The sequence below is a fragment of the Felis catus genome, chromosome A1 (genome assembly GCF_018350175.1).
Source record: "Felis catus isolate Fca126 chromosome A1, F.catus_Fca126_mat1.0, whole genome shotgun sequence".
Classification (NCBI taxonomy): domain Eukaryota; kingdom Metazoa; phylum Chordata; class Mammalia; order Carnivora; family Felidae; genus Felis; species Felis catus.
Window position 1 is genome coordinate 90,222,039 of NC_058368.1, and position 20,921 is coordinate 90,242,959.

General features: G+C 40.0%; 1 protein-coding gene across 3 annotated transcripts in view; it reads left to right on the plus strand.

The window, feature by feature from the left end:
* The window catches only part of RNF130 (ring finger protein 130), a 139,135-nt gene that overhangs the window by 26,873 nt on the left and 91,341 nt on the right, over positions 1-20,921 (plus strand). For all 3 annotated transcript variants that reach the window (XM_023254015.2, XM_023254016.2, XM_023254012.2), the window contains exon 2: positions 5,846-6,040. In XM_023254015.2, the coding sequence (XP_023109783.2) occupies positions 5,846-6,040 (195 nt within the window). The remainder of the gene's footprint in view (positions 1-5,845; positions 6,041-20,921) is intronic.

The window sequence follows — 20,921 nt, forward strand, 5'->3', positions numbered from 1 at the left end:
CAGAACACATGAAACTGCGGTCCCTGGCACAAACTTGTTCTTTGTATCAGTTCTTGCTCAATCTCCTTTTGTCGTTCCTCCATTTCTGCCTTCACCTAGGAGGGTAAATGTCTGCTCTGTGCCAGACATACTAGAGGAGATGCTAAATCTCATCCTGTAGGAGATACTCAGGATAAACAGCCAGCCACTGGTACAGTAGGATATATGTCCTCTCGGGATGCCATGGAAACACAAATAAAGCACCCAACTCAGCCTTAGGAGGCCGGGAGGCAGTTCCGGAGGAGGAACTTCAGCAGAATCCTGAGGTTAGGAGGTCGTCAGCAAGGAAGTGGTGGGATTGGCATTTCAGACAGAGGAAACCAGACACGCAGGCTCTGAGAGCATGAAGCGCACCGGGGTAACTGTGCTGTGCACCCTCCGTCACGTGCCCCAGCCCCGCCTGACTCTTAACCACAGCAGCAGGTTGGTGGTCATCAGGCTTGGGAGGAAGCATTACCCCCACACCATAACGTGATGACCACTCTGCCCTAGATGGGGTGTTTGCATTTTCAGTAGACAAGGTCTTACTGAATCAAATGAACCAGGCTTCCTGGGGAAGAGAGATTTTATTTGTTTGTTTGTTTGTTTATTTATTTATTTATTTATTTATTTATTTACTTACTTACTTACTTACTTACTTACTTACTTATTCACAGAACCCTTTAAATATTTACGTACTCTGTGCCAGAATATTCTTCCTCTTTTCCTGTTTCAGACAGGGTCCTCTTTTCAGAATATCTGAGGTTTGCATAGTATGGTCACTTCGGTTATGTATCATCTTGCTTGATTTTTGGGAGAGTTCAGAAGAAGGGCTTATGTCTTTTCTGTTCTTATGCCGGTCACTCCTGCACCCCTTGTTTCTGCTTAGCAGTTTTCCAGGTTTCCATTCAGGCTCCAACTCCCTCGAAACCTTTACCGTCATGTTGCTCTTTTCCTTTCCTGGATTTCTAAGCACCTTCATGCTGCTACTTTATACTACCAACCAGTATTGTTGATATTTCTGTGCCAGGCATGCCTCCCCGGTACCTTTAGAGGTTCCTGTAAATTCAAGACTAAAGTGTTTGGTTCTGTCACATTTCTCTTTGGTACTTAATTATGTTGCTGAGCATTTAAGTTATTGTTCGTTGAGGTGAGGATTCCATGATTGTTCCTGTCAATAATTATTTGGTTTTTGTGAAGGAATAAAGAAAAGTCTCATTATTGTTTCTGGATGCAACAGGAAAGATCATACAAAAAAAACCCTGAAGTTCCATTTCTCTGTAATATAACATTTTTTCAGGTTTATTGAAGTATGACTGACAAAATTGTAAGATACTGTAATACTGTATTTTATATTCTCTGTAATTTCACATTTTCATGATACCTTCCTAAAAGTTTTTCCTGACACGATAAATAATAAATGCAAAGAAGTCAGAGGTGAAGTCTTCTTGTAAATTTGGCAGTTTTAAAAAAAAAGAAAGAAAATGATTTTGAATTTGTGCAAATTGCTGTTGATAAATTTTAATGGTGCCTAGTTGCATAGATATTTTATGCCATACTATGTCTTCACTTAATAAATTGCTTCAAGTATAAACAACAACTGGTATTAAATTGTGAAGTAGGGCCACTTAACCAGTTAGTCCTCAGTCCTGGGAAGATGTTCTAGAGCTGTTAACATTTTCACTGTTGAAGTTATTTTGTAATTACAAGAAGGAATAAATAGATAAAATAAGCATGCTACAGTATTAAGTGATTATGAAAACCTCTTAACCTTCTTCTTCTGAATAATGAAAACTCCTTCCTTGAACAGGAACTTGAATATTTAATTCTTGCTTATTGTTGCATATTCTTGCTGATGTAAATGTTTTCAGAGCCTTTTATGGATGATGGTTTGGGTGAATTTAGAGAACAAGGACATTCTTTTGCTCATACAGTCTGTGTTGGACTTTGGATTGTGAAGTTGTTGGTAGAATCTCTTCTTAGTGGGGATTCCTTAAGAGAATTTTAAAGTTCTCCTTCAGTATGTTTGCTAGATTTTGCTTTGTGGCTGCACCCTTTCCTCTGTCTTTTCAGCCTTGGAAATGGTGACTGTTATTGAAATGCTGATTTTTTTTTTTTTTTGAGAGAGCAGGAGAGGGGCAGAGGGAGAGGGAGAGGGAGAGGGAGAGAGAGAGAGAGAGAGAGAGAGAGAGAGAGAGAGAGAGAATGAATGAATCCCAATCAGGCTCCATGCTCAGCAAAGATCCCAAGGTGGGGCTTTATACCACAACCCTGGGATCATAACCTGAGCCAAGAGTCAGATGCCCAACCACCAATTGAGCCACCTAGGTGCCCCGAATTGCTAATCTTCTAAGCAGACAGTGATGCTGTCAGCACAAAGGGGAGAGAGAATGAATGAGACTTGGGAACAGGAGCTGTTATGAGCCAGGGATGTGGGGCAGACATGTGCTGCTAAGCTGTTTGGATTTCACACACATTGGCACAGAAAATCCCCATGGCACCAAACTGGTGGAACACTAGGACCAGATAGGATGACGCCCATAAAACTAAAGGAATTTTTTCAGTACTTAAGAATAGAGGAATTAGTATAGCCTTTTTCACATACATAACTCTTGTGAGACTAAAATTTTATTTTATTTTATTTTTTTGTGAGATTAAAATTTTTTAACTCATTCTTTGTAAATAAGTAAAAGTTGAAGATGAGGGGCGCCTGGGTGGCTCAGTCGGTTAGGCGTCTGGCTTCGGCTCACGTCGTGATCTCACGGTTTGTGAGTTCGAGCCCCGCGTCGGGCTCTGTGCTGACAGCTCAGAGCCGGGAGCCTGCTTTGGATTCTGTGTCTCCCTCTCTCTCTGCCCCTCCCCCGCTCATGCTCTGTCTCTCTGTCTCTCAAAAATAAATAAACATTAAAAAAAAAAAAGTTGAAGATGAGATCATTGAACCTGGGACAGTTGCTCAGCTAGCAAGTAAGCTGATCTAGAATGTGGACCCCACATCTTGCTGATTTCACGACCATCTTGTGTCTTCCTTGTTCCACTGTGAATACGTGTACAATCACAGGGAAGATGGGATAAGCCACAGAAAAGTGAATATTTTGCTGAAGACGGGAATACAGATCTTTTTAGCTATTCCTGATTCTGCACTTCCTTCCAGGGTTTGTGCAGCAGCATGTCTTGAAGCATTACAAATGAAACACTTAAAACCAGGTCTGTTATTGCTCTCTATTTGGATATAGTGTTGGAAGTTATCCCAAGACAGTGAGGTTGTCATGGTTATCATAACACATAGCCTAAATGCTTGTGTTTTAAGGCCACATCCTTATCTGGGAAACAGATACCACTGTGGGTAAACAGTCTGTTTCAGGATTTCAGAGTTTCACGATGCCTTGACTGTGCCTTTCAATAGTTAACTACTAAAATTGTGATACAGGCTCTTTTGCATCCACTTAATTTGAGAAAGGACTAAAGTTTCTGAGTACAGAAATTGTCTAAGCAGAAGGGTGGTAGTTGTCAACGATATATATCATGACATCATGAAATCATTGATCTCTCACTGTATTAGGACACCTTTGGTAGCAAGTACACTTTCACTGCGATCCTTCACCATGATAATAAGAGACTTTCAGGAAAGATATTCTGTAAACAGGAATGATAGGTGTACCATTTTTCTGAAGTTAATGACACCTCTACATTTTACAACTCAGTGTAAATGTTTCATTTCTTTTGCTAAGTAGTGTGCTTCTGGGGTGTAGAAAGCAAATATTTCCCCACTGTGTCATCTTTTCATACAGTTTATTACTGGTTAATACTGAGTTAATAGTTTTATTACTTATTTGCTTTTAGTGTTACCCTTTTGTCATCTCCCCTCCAGCCAGTGCAATTCTGATAGTGACTGATTCCAAGAGGCCTAGGGCCTGCTATCCTCTGGCACTGCGTGTGGTGGTCTACAAACTTTACCTTTGTGACTTCTTTCCCCTCTCTGGACCACTCTTCCCTTTCACTGTAACCTATTAGAAATGTGAGGATGGGTAGTGGGAAAAGCAGCCAGGGGTGGCTTCTTAAGATTTGCAAAGGGTGGCAGAGCTCTGATGACCAAATTGTGGAGCTCAGCCTGACACGTTCCAGTGTACTTCCAGGTATCTGAAACAAACTCTTCCCCCAAATCCACAACAATGGCCATGTAATTATAATTAATTAGTCCCAAGTAGTCTTGGTGTCTTCATGTATCTTGTTGGATGGGTGGAGGTAGTAAAGTTAATACAGTAAAACCTTGGTTTGCGAGCATAATTCGTTTTGGAAATGTGCTTGTAGTCCAAAGCACTTGCATATCAAAGCGAATTTCCCCATAAGAAATCATGGAAACTCAGATGATTTGCTCCACAACCTAAAAATACTCCTATAAAAATTATTGCAGTGCTGTAATATAATGTAAAATAAGAAATACAAAGTATAAAGAAAAATACATAAATTAACCTGCACTTACCTTTGAAAACCTTCGTGGCTGGTGTGAGGGAGATGAGAGAGGAGGGTTTATTATGTAGGGTGACTTTCACTATCACTCACGGAATCAGTGCTATCTGTTGGCTCAATGGAATCTTTTTCTGCATGGGAGCCATTGTATATGCTTGCACGGATGCTGACTACAAGTACAGTATTAATAAACTCTTGTCATGTACTGTATTTAATCTAACTGGCAATAAGGCAGCAGAAGAAAGGGTCTATATTTGCAGGCAGCCTGACCTAGAATGAAGCAAAGCATTCCTAAGCTTGCTCTTGTATGGAAAAGCAAAGGACTGTCCATAGGTACTTCCTTTGAAGTGACAAAAAATACACTAGGGCCAGTTGTGGGCACCTTCTAACATTCTGAAAAATCACTGAGATCTGCCAAACACCGTGGCCTGAGACTGAGCATCCGAGCATGGGAGACCATCACCCACAATCCCTCAGTCAGAACGAGAGAGAGAGAGAGAGAGAGAAGCACCAATGGCTCAGGTGTGATCATGTGATATTCAGTGTCATGTACTACTCCTTGTGCAAGACATCACCCATTTATCCAGTTAAAATTTATTGGAAATGTTTGCTCATCTTGTGGAACACTCACAGAACAACTTACAATCCAAGGTTTTACTGTATATATATCTTAGTATGGAATTGTAATTTTTACCAGTAAATGTAAGAGGAATAATCTATTCTAGTTTCTAGTTTCATATTATTTTCAAATACAAGCCAAAACTTACTTTTTCTAATTTCCTTAGACACTTATTAAGAAATTTGTTCAAACATGTTTGAATTTTCAACAAGACCACTTGGTAACTGAAACAAAGTTCAGTTTGGCCTTATTTACCTCAAGCAAAATCAGTCTCTCTCTCTCTGCGGCGTGGAGGTGGTGTGGGGGGAGAGGGTGTAGGGGAGGGGGTGTGGAGTGAAGAGTAGATGTGACAAAAGCAGAATTCGGGGTAGATTAGTCACCTTGGTGTTGGGATTTCTGTGTCTGCTTTTTCTTCCTCCTCTCTTCACCAGCCTACCCTGGGCATTATCAGTCTTTTTTACCTTTGTCAGTCTCTGAAGTTACACAGAATTTTTCAGGGTTTTAATTTGCACCACGGTTAACATCTCAATGGAACATCTCTCTCCTTGTACAGATATGGATGCAGGTTCATTGTATTGTCCTTCATGGCTATATTCATAGCTCTGTTGACAGTGAGCTGCTTGATGTGCCTTGGGTATCCAGAAGATTTTGGGGAACAGTTGAGCACTTTGATAAAGATCGATTTTATTTATCCTTCCTTGAGAAAAAAATTAATGGTTTTTTTTTTCCTTTTCTGTTTAGTTGCTGATCATCTGGGCTGTGATCCTCAAACACGGTTCTTTGTCCCTCCTAATATCAAACAGTGGATTGCCTTGCTGCAGAGGGGAAATTGCACATTTAAAGAGAAAATATCACGGGCTGCTTTCCACAATGCAGTGGCCGTGGTCATCTACAATAATAAATCCAAAGAGGAGCCTGTTACCATGACTCATCCAGGTAAACAAAACCAGGGGGGGTGTGAGTTTTGTTTTTCCTTCTAGATATTAGTGCGTTGTGGGTAAGCATTCTACCACCGCTGAATCCACATCATTTACAACATCATTCTATGGTTATATTCATTTTTTTATGTTCATTTTTGGTATTATTGTTTGTTTATTGAGATGCATGTCTTTTTCTTTCAGTTGAATCCTTTTCTTAAATAATGACAACAGAGTCTGTAAAACTTGCACTTACTACATAACTGGTTGTGACTAAATTCTTAGTCATTTTACATTTCTACATTCCACTTGATAACTTTGAAAAATAACATGTATTCTATTCAGAATCACTTGTCCAGGTTATGTCATGGACCCCCAAGGATTACCTCTTCGAGAAGGATGCTTTTTATCTTATCAGGATAAATGTTGAGACTGATTCAGCGATTAGCATTACTACAGTAGAAACGGTGTTTCTTCATTTCTAATGTAACTGCTTTAATAACAGTAGTTGCAATTTATTGAGCACTTACTATACATATGCCAGGCAGTGGACTATAAGCTTTGGGGGGCGGGGGGATGTTTTATAATAGACTTTATTCTTTACGGCAGTTTTGTGTTCCCAGCAAAATTGAGTGGAAAGTACAGAGATTTCCCACACAGCCCCACACGTAAAGAGCCTCCCCCACTATCGACACCCCAGCCAGAGCGGTACATTCATTACAGTCAGTGAGCCTACATTGACTTATTATAATCACCCACAGTTCCTGGTTTACTTTGGGGGTCACTTCGGCTGTTCTCCATTCTGTGGGTTTGGACAGATATGACATGAATCCATCACTATGGTATCATACAGAGTATTTTCACTTCCCTAAAGATCCTCTGTGCTCTCCCTATTCATCCTTCCCCCCATCCTCCTACTTCCCCACCCCTGGAAACCACTGTTTTTTGTGGTTTTTTTTTTGTTTTTGTTTGTTTGTTTTGTTTTTACTATTTCCATAGTTTTGCCTTTCCAGAATGTCTTATAGTTGGAATTATACAGTGCATAGCCTTTGCAGACTGGCTTCACTTAGTATTATGCATTTAGGTTTCCTCCATGTCTTTTCATGGCTTGATAGTGCATTTTTTGAGTGCTAAATAACATTCCGTTTTCTTTTCTTTATACTTTTTTGTTTAATGGTTTATTTCTGAGAGAGAGACAGAGACAGAGAGCGAGCAGGGGAGGAGCAGAGAGAGAGGGAAACAGAATCTGAAGCAGGCTCCGGGCTCCAAGCTGTCAGCACAGAGCTGAACCCATGAACTATTGAGACCATGACCTGAGCCAAAGTCGGACGCTTAACTGACTGAGCCACCCAGGCACCCCAATAATATTGCATTTTCTAGATATACCACAGTTTATCTCTTCACCTCCTGAAGGACATCTTGGTTACTTCCAAGTTTTGGCAGTTATGAATTAAGCTGGTATAAACATTTGTGTGCAGATTTTGTGTGAGCCTAAGTTTTCGCATCCTTTGGGTAGATAGTAAGGAGTGTGATTGCTGAGCTGTATAGTAGAAGCATGTTTCATTTTATAAACCGCCAAACCATCTTCCCCAGTGGCTGTACCATTTTGCGCTCCCACCAGCAGTAAATGAGAGCTCCTGCTGTTCCACATCGTTGCCAGCATTTGGTGCGACCAGTGCTCTGGATTTTTGCCATTCTAATAAGTTGTTTTAATTTGTGTTTCCCTGCTGACATATTATATGGAGCTTTTTAATACATATTTTCTTAGTCCTCACCATAACTGCATGGTGCAGGTACTCTCCCATCTTACACATCAAGAGAATTGGCAACAGGAGGGAGACTGAGCATAGGTCTGCCAGTGGTCTCTGATCTCTTAAAGTTGAAACCTAGATGAAGTTGAGTTCTGTATTCATAAGTATTTTAATTTTTTTTTTTTATTTTTGAGAGAGAGAAAGAGAGAGAGAGAAAAAAAATGAATGAGTGGGGGAGGGGCAGAGAGAGAGGGAGACACAGAATGTGAAGCAGGCTCCAGGCTGTCAGCACAGAGCCTGACATGAGGCTCGAACTCACGGACCATGAGATCATGAGATCATGACCTGAGCCAAAGTCAGATGCTCAACCAACTGAGCCACTGAGGCGCCACTGTGTTGATAAGTATTTTAAAGGTAAATGACTTATTTAAAGAATTAACTTTTAATCATATGATCATGTAATCAATTTTAGACCATTACCTTTCAAAGGCGTCCTCATCCTCACTGAGAGTCACCTTTTGTGTGTATTTTGATAGAGTAATGAGATGGATTTAAGTTTCATTCTGTGATTTTTCTTCCTTTCAGGTTAAACCTTTTAGGACTGTATTTTTTGTAGTTGCAAAACTGACACATGCTCGCTGCAGAAAAACTGAAATTGTAGGAAAGCATAAGTAATGAAATCGCAAGAATGAGTGATTTTCACTCTCCAGAGATCTCTGGAGGCCTGTAACTTTTAATTTCTTCAGGGAAACCAAAAGGAGATTAAGGGCCAGTCTTATTCAGCTGGCCATCTGTGTGGGAACTCTGGACTAGAGACAGTGGCTTTTCTGCTCTGGGCCTCAGAGCAGGTGCCAGTTTGTTCTCCTTGGCTGTTTCAGAGTCAAGAAAAACTATTTGAAATTTTGGACCTGATCATTCCATACTGATTTCTTCTTACTGAAAACATGGAGAAAAATGGAGAGGGAGAAACTCATCTGAGCAAAATATATTTTTCTTTTCTGGTGATGTTATTTTACGTATGCAAAACTGCAGAGAAGTAACTAGAACAAGTCTTTCTCAAATATGAGATCTGAGGATTATAAGAGAGGAAATTGATACCCTTTTTTATTTTTTAAATGATTTTTGTTTTAAAAAGGAAGGAAGCCTCTATAAATTAGCACAGATTTCCATCTGTGTTCCCTTGAAACTTAAGTTAATTCATATATGTTCGTAGATGACCCATGGCAGAAAAAAGGTAAATGGTAAAATAAATTTAGGAAAATGCTTGAAATGTAGTCTACTTGTAGTGGCTCCTGGTAGACATTCTGAGGCCTCTGAGGAGTGTTAGAGTTAAGAACTTGTTCTACCTAGATTAATCTGTGATTTCCCAAACTTACTTAACCATGTAATCCTTTTATTACAGCTTAGGGTATCATAGCACAGGTAGGGAAATTTAGGGCTAGAGTTTGTGGATATATTCTTAGGAAGTGGAACCTTGATGAGGCAAATGGAATAAAAGTAGATGTATGAGCAGTAAGAAATGGCTTCATGTTCTAATTAGACACCTAAAAAATCAGAGTAAGGTGGGAAAGTAAATTGGTACAATACTTCAGAGAGAAATTTGGCATTACGTGATATTGCTAAAGAATGCATATATTGTGATACAGTAATTTCATGCCTATATACATACTCTAGAGTATTTTTCAGTACTTCAGTGTACGATAGATCACCTGGGCATTTCGTTAAAATGCAAATTCTGATTCAGCATATCTGGGGTACAGCCTGACATTCTGTATTTTTAACAAATTTCCAGGTGATGCTAATGCCTCTAGTCCACAGATCTTGCTTTGAGAAACAAGGAAGTGAAAACAGGAAACCTAGGTTTTAGTCCCAAATTTCCCACTGACTTGCTCCGTGACATAGGACAAGTTGCTTCCTGTCTGGGAAGGCCTCTTGTGACTCTAAACCTAGATTCTATGAAAGGCCATGCATCCCCAGTGTGAAGGATAACCACTGTTTATCCTTCTTAGGAGATCTCCCACTTTCTACCTCCAGCCATGTGGGAGCCAGTGGGAGATTTCACATAGTTACACAAACATTCACAGTCCCTCTCTGTCATCCTCTTGTTACTCTAGATATGTGCATGGGAAACAAGCAAGAGTATTCATAGCAGCATTGTAACAGCAAAGTACTGGAAACACCCAGATGTCCATCACAGGAGAACAGAGTGATTATGGCATATTTGTATAGCAGTTAACTGTCAGTGAATTAAAGCCACATGTATTTATATGTATAAATGCCCAAAACACAATAATGAGCAAAAAAAGAGTAAGTTGTAGAATATGTACAAATAGCATTTGAATGTTAAAAAAATGCAAGATAGAAGTTGCCATATACGCATGTATATAGGTATGAAATAGCAAAAACACACATTAGATTAGCAAATACCAAATTTTGGGATCATGGTTCTTTCCAGAGAGGGAAATGTAAGTAGGATCAGGGAGAATAATGAGGTTCAGACATATCTGTAATGTGTCACTTCTTAAGCTGAGGGTTGAGTACAGAGATATTCATTGTATTCTTTATAATTTTTTGGTTTTTGAAATCTGTCACAATAAAATTCCTAAGAAAGAAAAGCTCTATAAAGGATCAAAAGGTAAATAGAAGGGTGGCATTTCTGGCTGTGACCAAGTGAGGAGATCAGCAAATTTTCTTAAAAGAAAGCAAGTATACAACTGAACAGAACTGACAGAAGCATCCACTTCAGTGTTTTGGAAATCAGCCAGAGGCATACAACGATCTGAGGCACGTTTTTGTTTTGAAAAACTGCCAAACTTTGGGTAAGAACAATGGGAAGCTGTGGTGTTTGGCCAGGGGCTGCTTCCCACACTCCCCAGGCTATGCTGCATGGAGTTTCTGCCAGAGTGGAGCGAGTGGCAAGGTCTGATAGCTTGCTCTGCAGGGACGGAAAGGTGGGTGATACGCATGCCTGACCTGTTGTCCTTGGAAGTGACTTTGTGGGGACAGGGAGATAGAGAAAGGCCAGTGTCTGTCTCTCCCAGCCCAAGGTTGTACCCAGCTGTGTTCTTGCCTGAGACCATATGCTCCTTGGTGACCACTGAGCTGGAGCTGTTTACACTCCTGGATGACCCTGAGACTATGATGTGCACACACATAGGAGACTCAGAAGGGACCTATAGAAGTAACCCAGGCAGGATTGGAAGTGGCCAGAACTTTGAACTTTCTCTCCTGACAACCAGATCCATTAGCAGATGACAGAAGCCTGACTGATTTGAGATGTTTGAGTACCACCTGTGTCCAGGAACTGGCTGACAGCTAGTTTCTATGAGACACAGTGGCAGTCCTTAGGAAGCTAGTCTAGAGAAGAAGGAAGAAAAGAATATTGAAAAAATATGAAACTGAGCAGAGACATCAGTGGCTGTGCACCAGAGAGGAAGTATATTTCACAGGTGTGGCCCAGTAACATTACTAAACAAAACGAGCAAACAAGACAACAACAGCAACCTTAAAGGCAAAAAAAGATCAGAATTCAGAGTTGCAACAGTATATTGTCTGAAATGTCTTGTTTCATAATGTTAGCATAAAGATGACAGGCTGTGCAAAGAAGCATGAAACTGCAGTTCATTCTCAGAAAGAGTCTGCATAACCTGCCTCTGTGTTCGCAGGTGTGAACTTAGCAGAGGCAGACCTCAAAGGGATTAATGTTAAGTGTGCTCAAAGAAGTAAAGGAAAACATGATAACAGTGAATGGCACCAATGAGCCAATGCATAGAGACTCTCAATAAAGGATGTAAAACTTACCAAAAAGAGCCACGTAGAAATCATGGAATTGAAGAGTATGATTTTGGAAATGAAAAACATCACTCGAGGACTTGAGCAGCAGATTCAAAATAGCAGAAGAAAGAATCCGTGAGCTTGAAGATAGAGCAATAGAGATTATCCACTCTGAAGAACAAGTTGTAAAAAAAAAATTTTGAAGAAAATGAACAGAAGCTCAAAGGCCTGTGGGACCCTCTCCCAGAGGAGAGGAGAGAAAGTGGCAGGAAGAAATATTTCAAGAATTAATAACTGAAAACTTTCCAAATACGATGTTTTGTAGAAATTGTTAAGAGAGTCCTCAAATTCAGAGTCCTTAGGGTAGTCCATATAATTTTGAAGAACAACAACAATGTTGAAAGGCTTCATGCTACTTGATTTAAAAACTTCAGTAATCATAGGGCATTGCGGCATTGGTGTAAAGGATAGGCATTTAGACCAATGGATCTGAATTGAAAGTCTAGAAGTAAAATCCTTCTTTTATACTCCATTGCTTTTCAGCAAAGGTGCCATGACATTTTGGTGGGGAAGAGATAGTCTTTTCAGCAGGTGGTGCCAGAACAGTTGTTTGCCAGATGCAAAAGACAAAAAGGAACTAAGACCTTTACCTTATACTGTATAAAAGTTACCTCACAATAGATATTAGACAAAATGTAAGAAGTAAAACTATATACGCTTGTACAAGAAATCATAGGAGAAATTCTTTGTGATTTGGGACAGAAAGTTCTTACTCAAAAAGCACTATCCATAAAAGACAAAAACAGTGTTAGTCATCAGAAGTAAAATACCTTGTTATTCAGAAGACACCATGAAGAAAATGAAAAGACAAGCCGCAAACTGGGAGAAAAGATTTCTGACTCATAGATCTGATAAATGATTGGTATATGAAGAACTCATAAATTGATAACAAGACAACCTAATTTTACAACAGGCAAAGGATTTAATGATTAACCATTTCATTATTCATTAGAAAACAATCAAAACAACAAACAACAATGAGATGTTATTTCATACCTCTAGAATGACTATAATAAAAAAAAAGTCAGATATTACCACGTTTTATTGAGGATGTGGGTAAACTGAAACCCTCATGTATTGTTGGTAAGAATGTGAAATAGTACAATCAGTTTGGAAGACAGTTTGTCAGGGTTTTTTTTTTTTTTTTTAAGTTAAGCATAAATTTACCATATGACTCTGCAGTCCTGCTCCCAGGAATCTACCCAAGAGAAAAGAAAACAATGAAATATCCACACAAAAACTTGTACGTGAATACTCATTGCATTATTTACAATAGCTAAAATAGTGGAAACAATGCGAATGTTCATCAGCTGGTGAGTAGAGAAGCAAAACATGGCATATGCATAGAACAGAATACAGTTCAGCAATTAAGTGGAATTAACTACAGATACCTGCAACAACAATAAGTCTCAAAAGCATTATGCCACATGAAATGCATGTATTATGCATATAGCGTGATTTCATTTACGTGAAATGTCTAGAAAAGTCACAAAGAGACAGAAGCTGCACAGGTCAGTGGGTGTGTGGGTTGGGGGCTGGGTGTGAAGATTAACCATCTGGGCATGAGGGAACTTTTGGGGATAATAGAAATATACTAGAACTAAGTTGTGGTGGTGGTTGCACACCCCCATAAATTTACTAAAACCATCGAATTTACACTTTACAAAAAGTGGATGTGATGGCATGTAAGTTATACTTCATTCAGCTGTTGTTCAAAAGTTCAGGGGTGCCTGGCTGGCTCAGTCAGCGGAGCGTGTGACTCTTGATCTCAGGGTCATGAGTTTGAGCCCCACATTGGGTGTAGACATTTAAAAAAAAAAAGTGTAATGCAGGCTAAAGTTCAGAAGCAACACAAAGATTCTTAAACTGGAAGTTTTCTTTGAGTTGTATGCCCTTGCGTATTCTTACTTTGAGAAACTTGCAGCAAGTATTCATGAGGTGATCTCTTGTGACTTTGGTTCTCATTTTAAGTATTTAGGGTAGGACATTAAAGAGCATATAAGGATAGAATGATATTAAAATGCAAGCAATTAAAATGTGAAAATAAAGACAGTCACTTTGCTTGAGTAGAGACATGCTAAGTGCCTGTGTGTTTGAGACAGAAAGATTAACTCTCAAGTCGTGACCTAAACACAGAGGTTAGTTATATATTTTTAGAGTTAGGAAGTCTTTATTGCAACCGAACTGCTCTAGATTGGTGTAGTTTATTTAATCTGAAAAGTTATATAGATTATTTAAATGAAAGCATGTTTGTATTTAAAAGCAGTGGAAGTAAATCCATTCATTGAAAAGATTTCTGAAAAACAATTTTAATTTTTACTTTAAAAAAATTAATTTTTGAGAAAGAGAAAGCACATGCTTGAGCCAAGGGAGGGGCAGGGAGAGAGGGGGCGGGGAGACAGGATCCAAAGTGGGCTCTAAATTGGCAGCACAAAGGCCAATTTGGGGCTTGAACTCAGGAACCGTGAGACCATGACCTGAGGGGATCAGACGCTTGACTAAGCCACCCAGGCGGCTCCTAATTTTGACTTTCAATTAGAGAAAATTTAAAATGCCATTTTGTGCAAACAAGCTCATTATGGGGTGTGAAAGGGTTTGAGTTTTTGCCCTTTCTTCTTTGAGCCCCTAGGCTTTTGTTCTGTCTTCTGTTTTCCAAACAGAATTCACTCTTGGTTTCAGTCTCTTCTCCAGTGGTGGTGCATTTGTTAACATATTCATCACCTCATAAAAACACTGTGGGGTATTTTGTCTTACAGATCTCTGTTTCTATAGGAATCCCACTCTTTTATTCATCTTTCAGAATCATATTTAAGGGTGTGTCACTGACCTGTAATTTGCCATGGCATTCTCCTCATCTTTTTAGTTACAAAAACAAAATCCTATAAAATAATGAAAAGAGTTTGGCATTGATGGTCACAAGATTGGAATTGGTGTCCTAGACCCACTGACGACTGGCTTTGGGGGCTCTAGATAAACCATTGGCTTCGTTTGTAAAACAGTGAGAGCACCTGCCTAATCACCTAACAGGGTGATTGTGAATTTATTGCGATAACGAATTTGTTAAATTGTGCCGTTTTTGTTATTCTTTATTCTTGTGCCTTGAGTGAGCACTATCTCTTTTGTAATTATGAAATCAATATGTTTCTCTAAGACTAGTACTTATTTTTTTTTAATTTCTGAGTATACTTTCTTCATTCTTCTGGTCTTAGTATAAAATAATTAATCAACAAGTATTAAATTACATTTGTTCTGTGCCAAGCATTCTGTGATGGACACTGTAGGGATCTACAGAAGAAGTATATGCAAGTAAGTACATGCTCTTAAGGAACATTTACTCCAACAGAGAGACAAACATGCAGGAAATAATTGGGACCCACTGGGTGCTGACTTAACAGGATAAGACCTAGTGATACCAAGGAAGACTTACTGACTCTGATGGCTGGAAGGAACTTATCAGAGGACTTCACAGTGGAGGCTTTCATTGTGCTGGGCCCTAAATGGTGGTCAGGATTTGACCAAAGACAGTCTGTAGGGTAATCATATGAGTCAGAAATCTGCCTGGAGGGGCAGGAGTCTGAGGATGAATGGTAGAAAATGAGGCTGTGGGCCCACTGACAACAAGCAGAGGGATTTGGGTTCTATATGCTAATTCATCAGCATAGTTTTTTGAGCTCCTGTCAGTTCTCCTGATGTAAACAGGACCCACATGATACCTGCTTTCGTGGAGTTAAAATCAAGCAGAGATGATAAACACTGAATTAGAAATCATAATTATGGGGGTGCCTGGGTGGCTAAGTTGGTTAAATGTCTGACTTCGGATTTCGGCTCAGGTTGTGATCTCATGGTTCGTGGGTTTGAGCCCCACATCGGGCTCTTTGGTGACAGTGCAAGCCTGCTTGGGTCTCCTTCCTTTCTTGTCTGCCCTTGCACTGTTCGTGTGCGTGCGCTCTCTCTTCTCTCTTTCTCTCTCAAAATAAATAGACATTAAAAAAATTATGATGAAAAGTCTTTATGAAGCAGACTTAAATCCACGGAATCAGAGAGGGCCACCCTGAGGAAATGACATTTGAATAGGAAATCACAAGTTGAGGAGAGTCTTCTAGGCAGAAGAATCCTCAGGGGTGAAGGCTCTGAGGTGGGAAAAACACAAAGTTTAGGTACTGGAGGTGAGGGGAGTTTGGCTGAAGGGGCGGACAGGGTAATAGTGAATTGGGCTAAAAGGCCTCATCCTCAAAGCAGACATGTGCCCAAGGTAAGGACCAGTTATTAGTGATGGCAGGGATTTGGAAAGACAAGGGAAGTGTAGTTCTCGGCCGGCAAGCCTGATGTCACCTAACTCGAGTGCCTCCTCGGTCCCAGCACTCTGCTAGGGGCCCTGCAGTGTGGTGGCACACACTGGCCAGGCCACAGCACTAGGCAGTTCGCAGCTCTTCTCCGTAGATGGTTGCTGTCTTGAGCAGCTAGAAAGTTCTTCCTGGCTTCTCTGGCACCTAAGTGTGGGCTTGGGAAACCCAGCAGGAGGCATCGGGTTTGGGGTATAGAGGGAAGGACTAGTGGGGAAACAGGCCCCACAAAGCATGGGTCGCCTCCCCCTAGGGGAAAAGCCTGGAAGCAGGAAGGCCCTGGGAAACTGGCCCCTGGCTGATTAGCATTTCTCATGATGTCAGTGAGACAGTGGTTACAGGAAGATCCTGTTTCAGCCCAGAGCCAAGTGAGACTGGGATGGATGGGAAGAGGGTGAGATTAAACAGCACAGGCTCGGCACATACATCATCTCAAACTTTCTCCAGCCTCCGGCATTTCAGCGCAACAATGCTCAGCATGCCACAGCTCTCTGCTCTTCTGTTTCTGCCGTACTCCTTACGTGCTGAGAAGCGCTTGCTGTCCTGGCTCATCAGTGTACCCCTGTCCCTCCACAGACCCCCTTCTCTCCCTGTGGGGTGGCACTGCCCACCTGAAGTTCCAGGACCCTTGCACCAGCGGCACTGGATGCCCCCTGCAACTTATAACCCATAATCTCCTGGAGTGGACCCAAGGTCCATGTCTTAGCCCTCCCCTGCTCACACGTCAATTCTGCCTACCCTTCATTTTAGTCAAGAAACCTTAGATTTGTACCCCTCTGTGCTGTGCATTGTAATGTGAACTAATACGAATTGGTAAGAGTCCAAAACCAAAAGACACCTGGATGATGCCCTCAGTGAGTTTACAGTTGAAAGCCTCTGCAGTCTTCAGAGGGCCTTTTTTTGTACCGCTCTGACAGTACCACCCTTCTTTTATGTTGTTGTTTGCGTATTTGATTGGCAGAAGGGAAAAGACTGCTCATTTCTTTATGTGAAAGTGTGCCTTTCCCGTTGTCTGCAGTGGTCAGCAGAATGCCTTGGGCAAAATAAGTGTGTACTGCATTGAAATTATTTTGTTAAGATATTTAGTTTTTATTGAGCTTTTCCTTCCATTTAAGGATAGAGTTTATAACTGATTTAAAAATTACAGTGTTAAGTACCAGTATTTTGTTTTCTTCCTTTGTCAGTGATGTTTCAAGAGCTTGCTTGTGTTGGTTCTAATGAATGCCCTTCATCTGCGGCCTGAAGGACATCTTTCCCAGTGCAGTGTCCGTGACATCATTGACAGGAAAGACAGCTCAATTTGTGGTTTTATTTGTTACCTCTAGTTAGTAGAATGAGTTCTTTGTAATGTAGTTAGCGGATGTGTGGTAGTATATATAAAAGGGAAGTTATGGTCTCTTGGATAGTTTAAAATAATGTACATTTGTCTGAAAGTTAAGGATTTATTTTCTTGGACTTTAAAAATTTATATAGGCTTTTCTGTTACCGGTTAACAGTCTTAAATTGTGTCAAATCATCAAGTTGGAAATGTCTTATACTTTTATCTGTGTGTCTGCAAGAATCTGTGGATAAATCTGTGGACATTCTTTTCACTGTTAGTAGGAAAATGTAATTTAGATAAAGATGTAACCAAATAATAATGTTGCTTTTCAATCTTATCAATCAGCAGTATCAGGTCCTTCTTACTGTTCCTTTGGCTGGTTGAACAGGATTTGCTGAATGGCCCTTCATCTTTTTTCCCATCATATTCTCTTAAAAAAAAAAAAAAAAAACTTACATAGCTCTATGTTTATTGTGTAGCAATAAATTTAAAAATATCACACTTTGTAAAATATCAGAAATTCACTTTGTGAATATAAAAAAAATGACTTTATGAAAGCCAGTAAAGGTATATCTAAACATCCTGCAAAATATCTTTAAATATCAATAATTTGGGACACTTAGTGTTAATCTAGTATCTTTATCCTTTCAAAAAAAAACCATCAAGAAATAAATGATAGTCATACTGTTATTTTAGTGTTTAAAGTTTTTTGGATCTTACTGAATATGGATTTAATTGCCTCAGAAAAGATGGAGCCTGCAGTTTAAATGCACTGCTGTGGCAGGAAGTAAGTGTTTAAATTGTGTGTATCTTTTTGCCGGAGTTGGCAGATATTTCTCCATGTGATCCATACACTCTTTAGAAAATTCAGAATTAGCAAAAAAAAAAAAAAAAAAAAAAAGGTAAAATTGAAACACTTAATGGAACAGAATAGAAAACCCAGAAATAAACCCACGGCCATATAGTCCCTTTATCTTTGGCAAAGCAGGAAAGAATATCCAGTAGGAAAAAGACTGTCTCTTCAACAAATGATATTGGCAAAACTGGACAGTGACATGTTGGAGAAACTGGACCACTTTCTTACACCATACACAAAAAGAAATTCAAAATGGATTAAAGACTTACATGTGAGATCTGAAACCAGAAAAATCCTAGAAGAGTACATAGGCAGTAACCTCTTTGACATTGGCTGTAGCAGCTCTTTTCTAGATGTGTTTCCTGAGGCAAAGGAAACAAAAGCAAAAATAAACTATTGGGACTTCATCGAAATAAAAAGCTTCTGCACAGCAAAGGAAACAATCAACAAAACTAAAAGGCAACCTATGGAATGGGAGACGATATTTGCAAATGACAGATCAGATAAAGGGTTGGTATCCAAAATACATAAAGAACTTCTAAATCTCCACACCTAAAATACAAATAATCCAGTTTAAAATGGGAAGAAGACATGAACAGATATGTTTCTGAAGAAGACATCCAAATGGCCAATAAACACATGAAAAGATGTTCATCACCACTCATCATCAGAGAAATGCAAATCAAAACTACAGTGAGATGTCACCTCACACCTGTCAGAATGGCTAAAGTCAGCAACACAAGAAATGAGGTATTGGCGAGGATGCAGAGAAAGAGGAACCCACATGCACTGTTGGTAGGAATGCAAACTGGTGCACCCAGTGTGGAAATCAGTATGGAAAAATCCTCAAAAAGTTAAAAATAGAACCTTCCCATAATCCAGCAGTCGCACTAGTGGGTATTTACCCAAAAAATACAAAAACACTAACTCAGAGGGATACATGCACCCCTATATTTATAGCAGCATTATTTACAATAGACAAGTTATGTAAGTAGCCCAAATGTCCGTTGATTGATGAATGGATAAAGAAGTGGTATATATACACAATGGAATATTATTCAACCATAAAAAGTAATGGTATCTTGCCATTTGCAATGACATGGATGGAGCTGGAGAGTATAATGCTAAGTGAAATAAGTTAGAGAAAGACAAATACCACATGATTTCAATCGTGTGGAATTTAAGAAACAAATAAGCAAAGGGGAAAAAGAGACACACCAAGAAACCGACTCTTAACCATAGAGAACTGATGGTTACCAGAGGGGAGGTGGGTGGGGGATGGGGGAAATAGGTGATGGGGATTAAGGAGTATACTTGTCATTGTGAGCACCAGGTGATGTATGGAAGTATTGAATCACTATTTTGTGCTCCTGAAATTGATATAACATTACATATTAACTAAGTGGAATTGAAATAAAAACTAAAAAAATTTAAAAAAAAAACTGAAACACTTAAGCAGTAGCTTTTTAAAAATAAAAATCACTTGTAAAAGAATAACTGCTGATGATTCCATTCAGAAACTTTTCTAGAAGCTCTGAAGTTTTCCTTTACTTCTCTGAATCTTAATTTACGTGGCCGGGAAGAGCCCCTCCATCTGCCAGAGACTTGAGACAGTGTATCTACTAGCCTTCCTGTCTATCTCTGACCTTGCAGGCTCTGTATCCCAAGTGGGTTGCTTAAACTCATCACTTGATTTGCCTTTTTACCTTTCTTGTGCTTATCTTTTCCTCACCAGCAGTGAAAGAGAGGAAGAAGCCAGAATCATATAAGGGATTGACAGAGGTTTAGAATAGCAGCGTAGAAATCCATTCCAAAGTTTACAGGATGGAAGACACTTCTTACTTGATAGCTGTTCACATGCTGCTGACCTGGATTTGCAGTTGCAAGCTCCGAGTGAGTCCCACAGGCCAGGCTACTAGGGATGGTGGTGGCATGCCTTCGAGGCCCGGTGAGGAGGCCCCAACCCTGACTGATGCCTTACAGTGTTCGTGCTTGTCAGGTCAGGGTTTTTAGGGCGTGGGGAGTGAGGGATATTTGAAGCAGGATAATTCTTTGCTCTGCAGGTTTCCCCTTGGTGTTATATAGCGGTTAGTCTCCCAGGCCCATGCCTCCCAAGTGCCAGTGACACCTGTCCGTCTGTGTGGCAGTATAAAACCCTTCCCCAGAGTTTGCGAACTTGTCCCGAGAGGCTTTTTCTGCCCCTCTGAGACCCACTGTCACACTCCCAAGTCTGTGGGATGTGTAGAGGAGGAATGAAAGGGGGTCCCTCGGTGATGGTAGAGGGCGGGGAAGATGGGAATGGCAAAATGATGAAAGAAAAACGATAGGCTTTTATATTTACCCACAGAGTAGCATGTCTGGTGTCCTTGTTCCTCTGTCTCCCTGGTCCCAGGTTCCGTCTGGTGTCCTTTCCCTGTCAACGTAGGTAGTTTTTACCATTTCTCATAATGCAGAGCTGCTGGGGATGAAGTCTCTCATCGTTTATCCGAAAGTGCCTTTTCTGATATCATTTTTCAAGAACATGGACACAGAATTCTGAGTTGATGGTATTTTCCTTTCAGCACCTTAAAAAGTGTTGCGACTTTGTTTTCCAGCCTCCGTTTTTCCTGATGGAAAGATGTTCTTTTATGTAATGAGTCTTTTTTTTTTAAATAAACTGTATTTTTTTAAGAACTGTTTTACATTTATAAAAAAAAATTGCAGAGATAATACAAAGAATTCCCATAGACTTGCACCCAGTATCCTCTATTATGTAACTAACATCTTACATCAGTGTGGTACATGTGTTATAATTA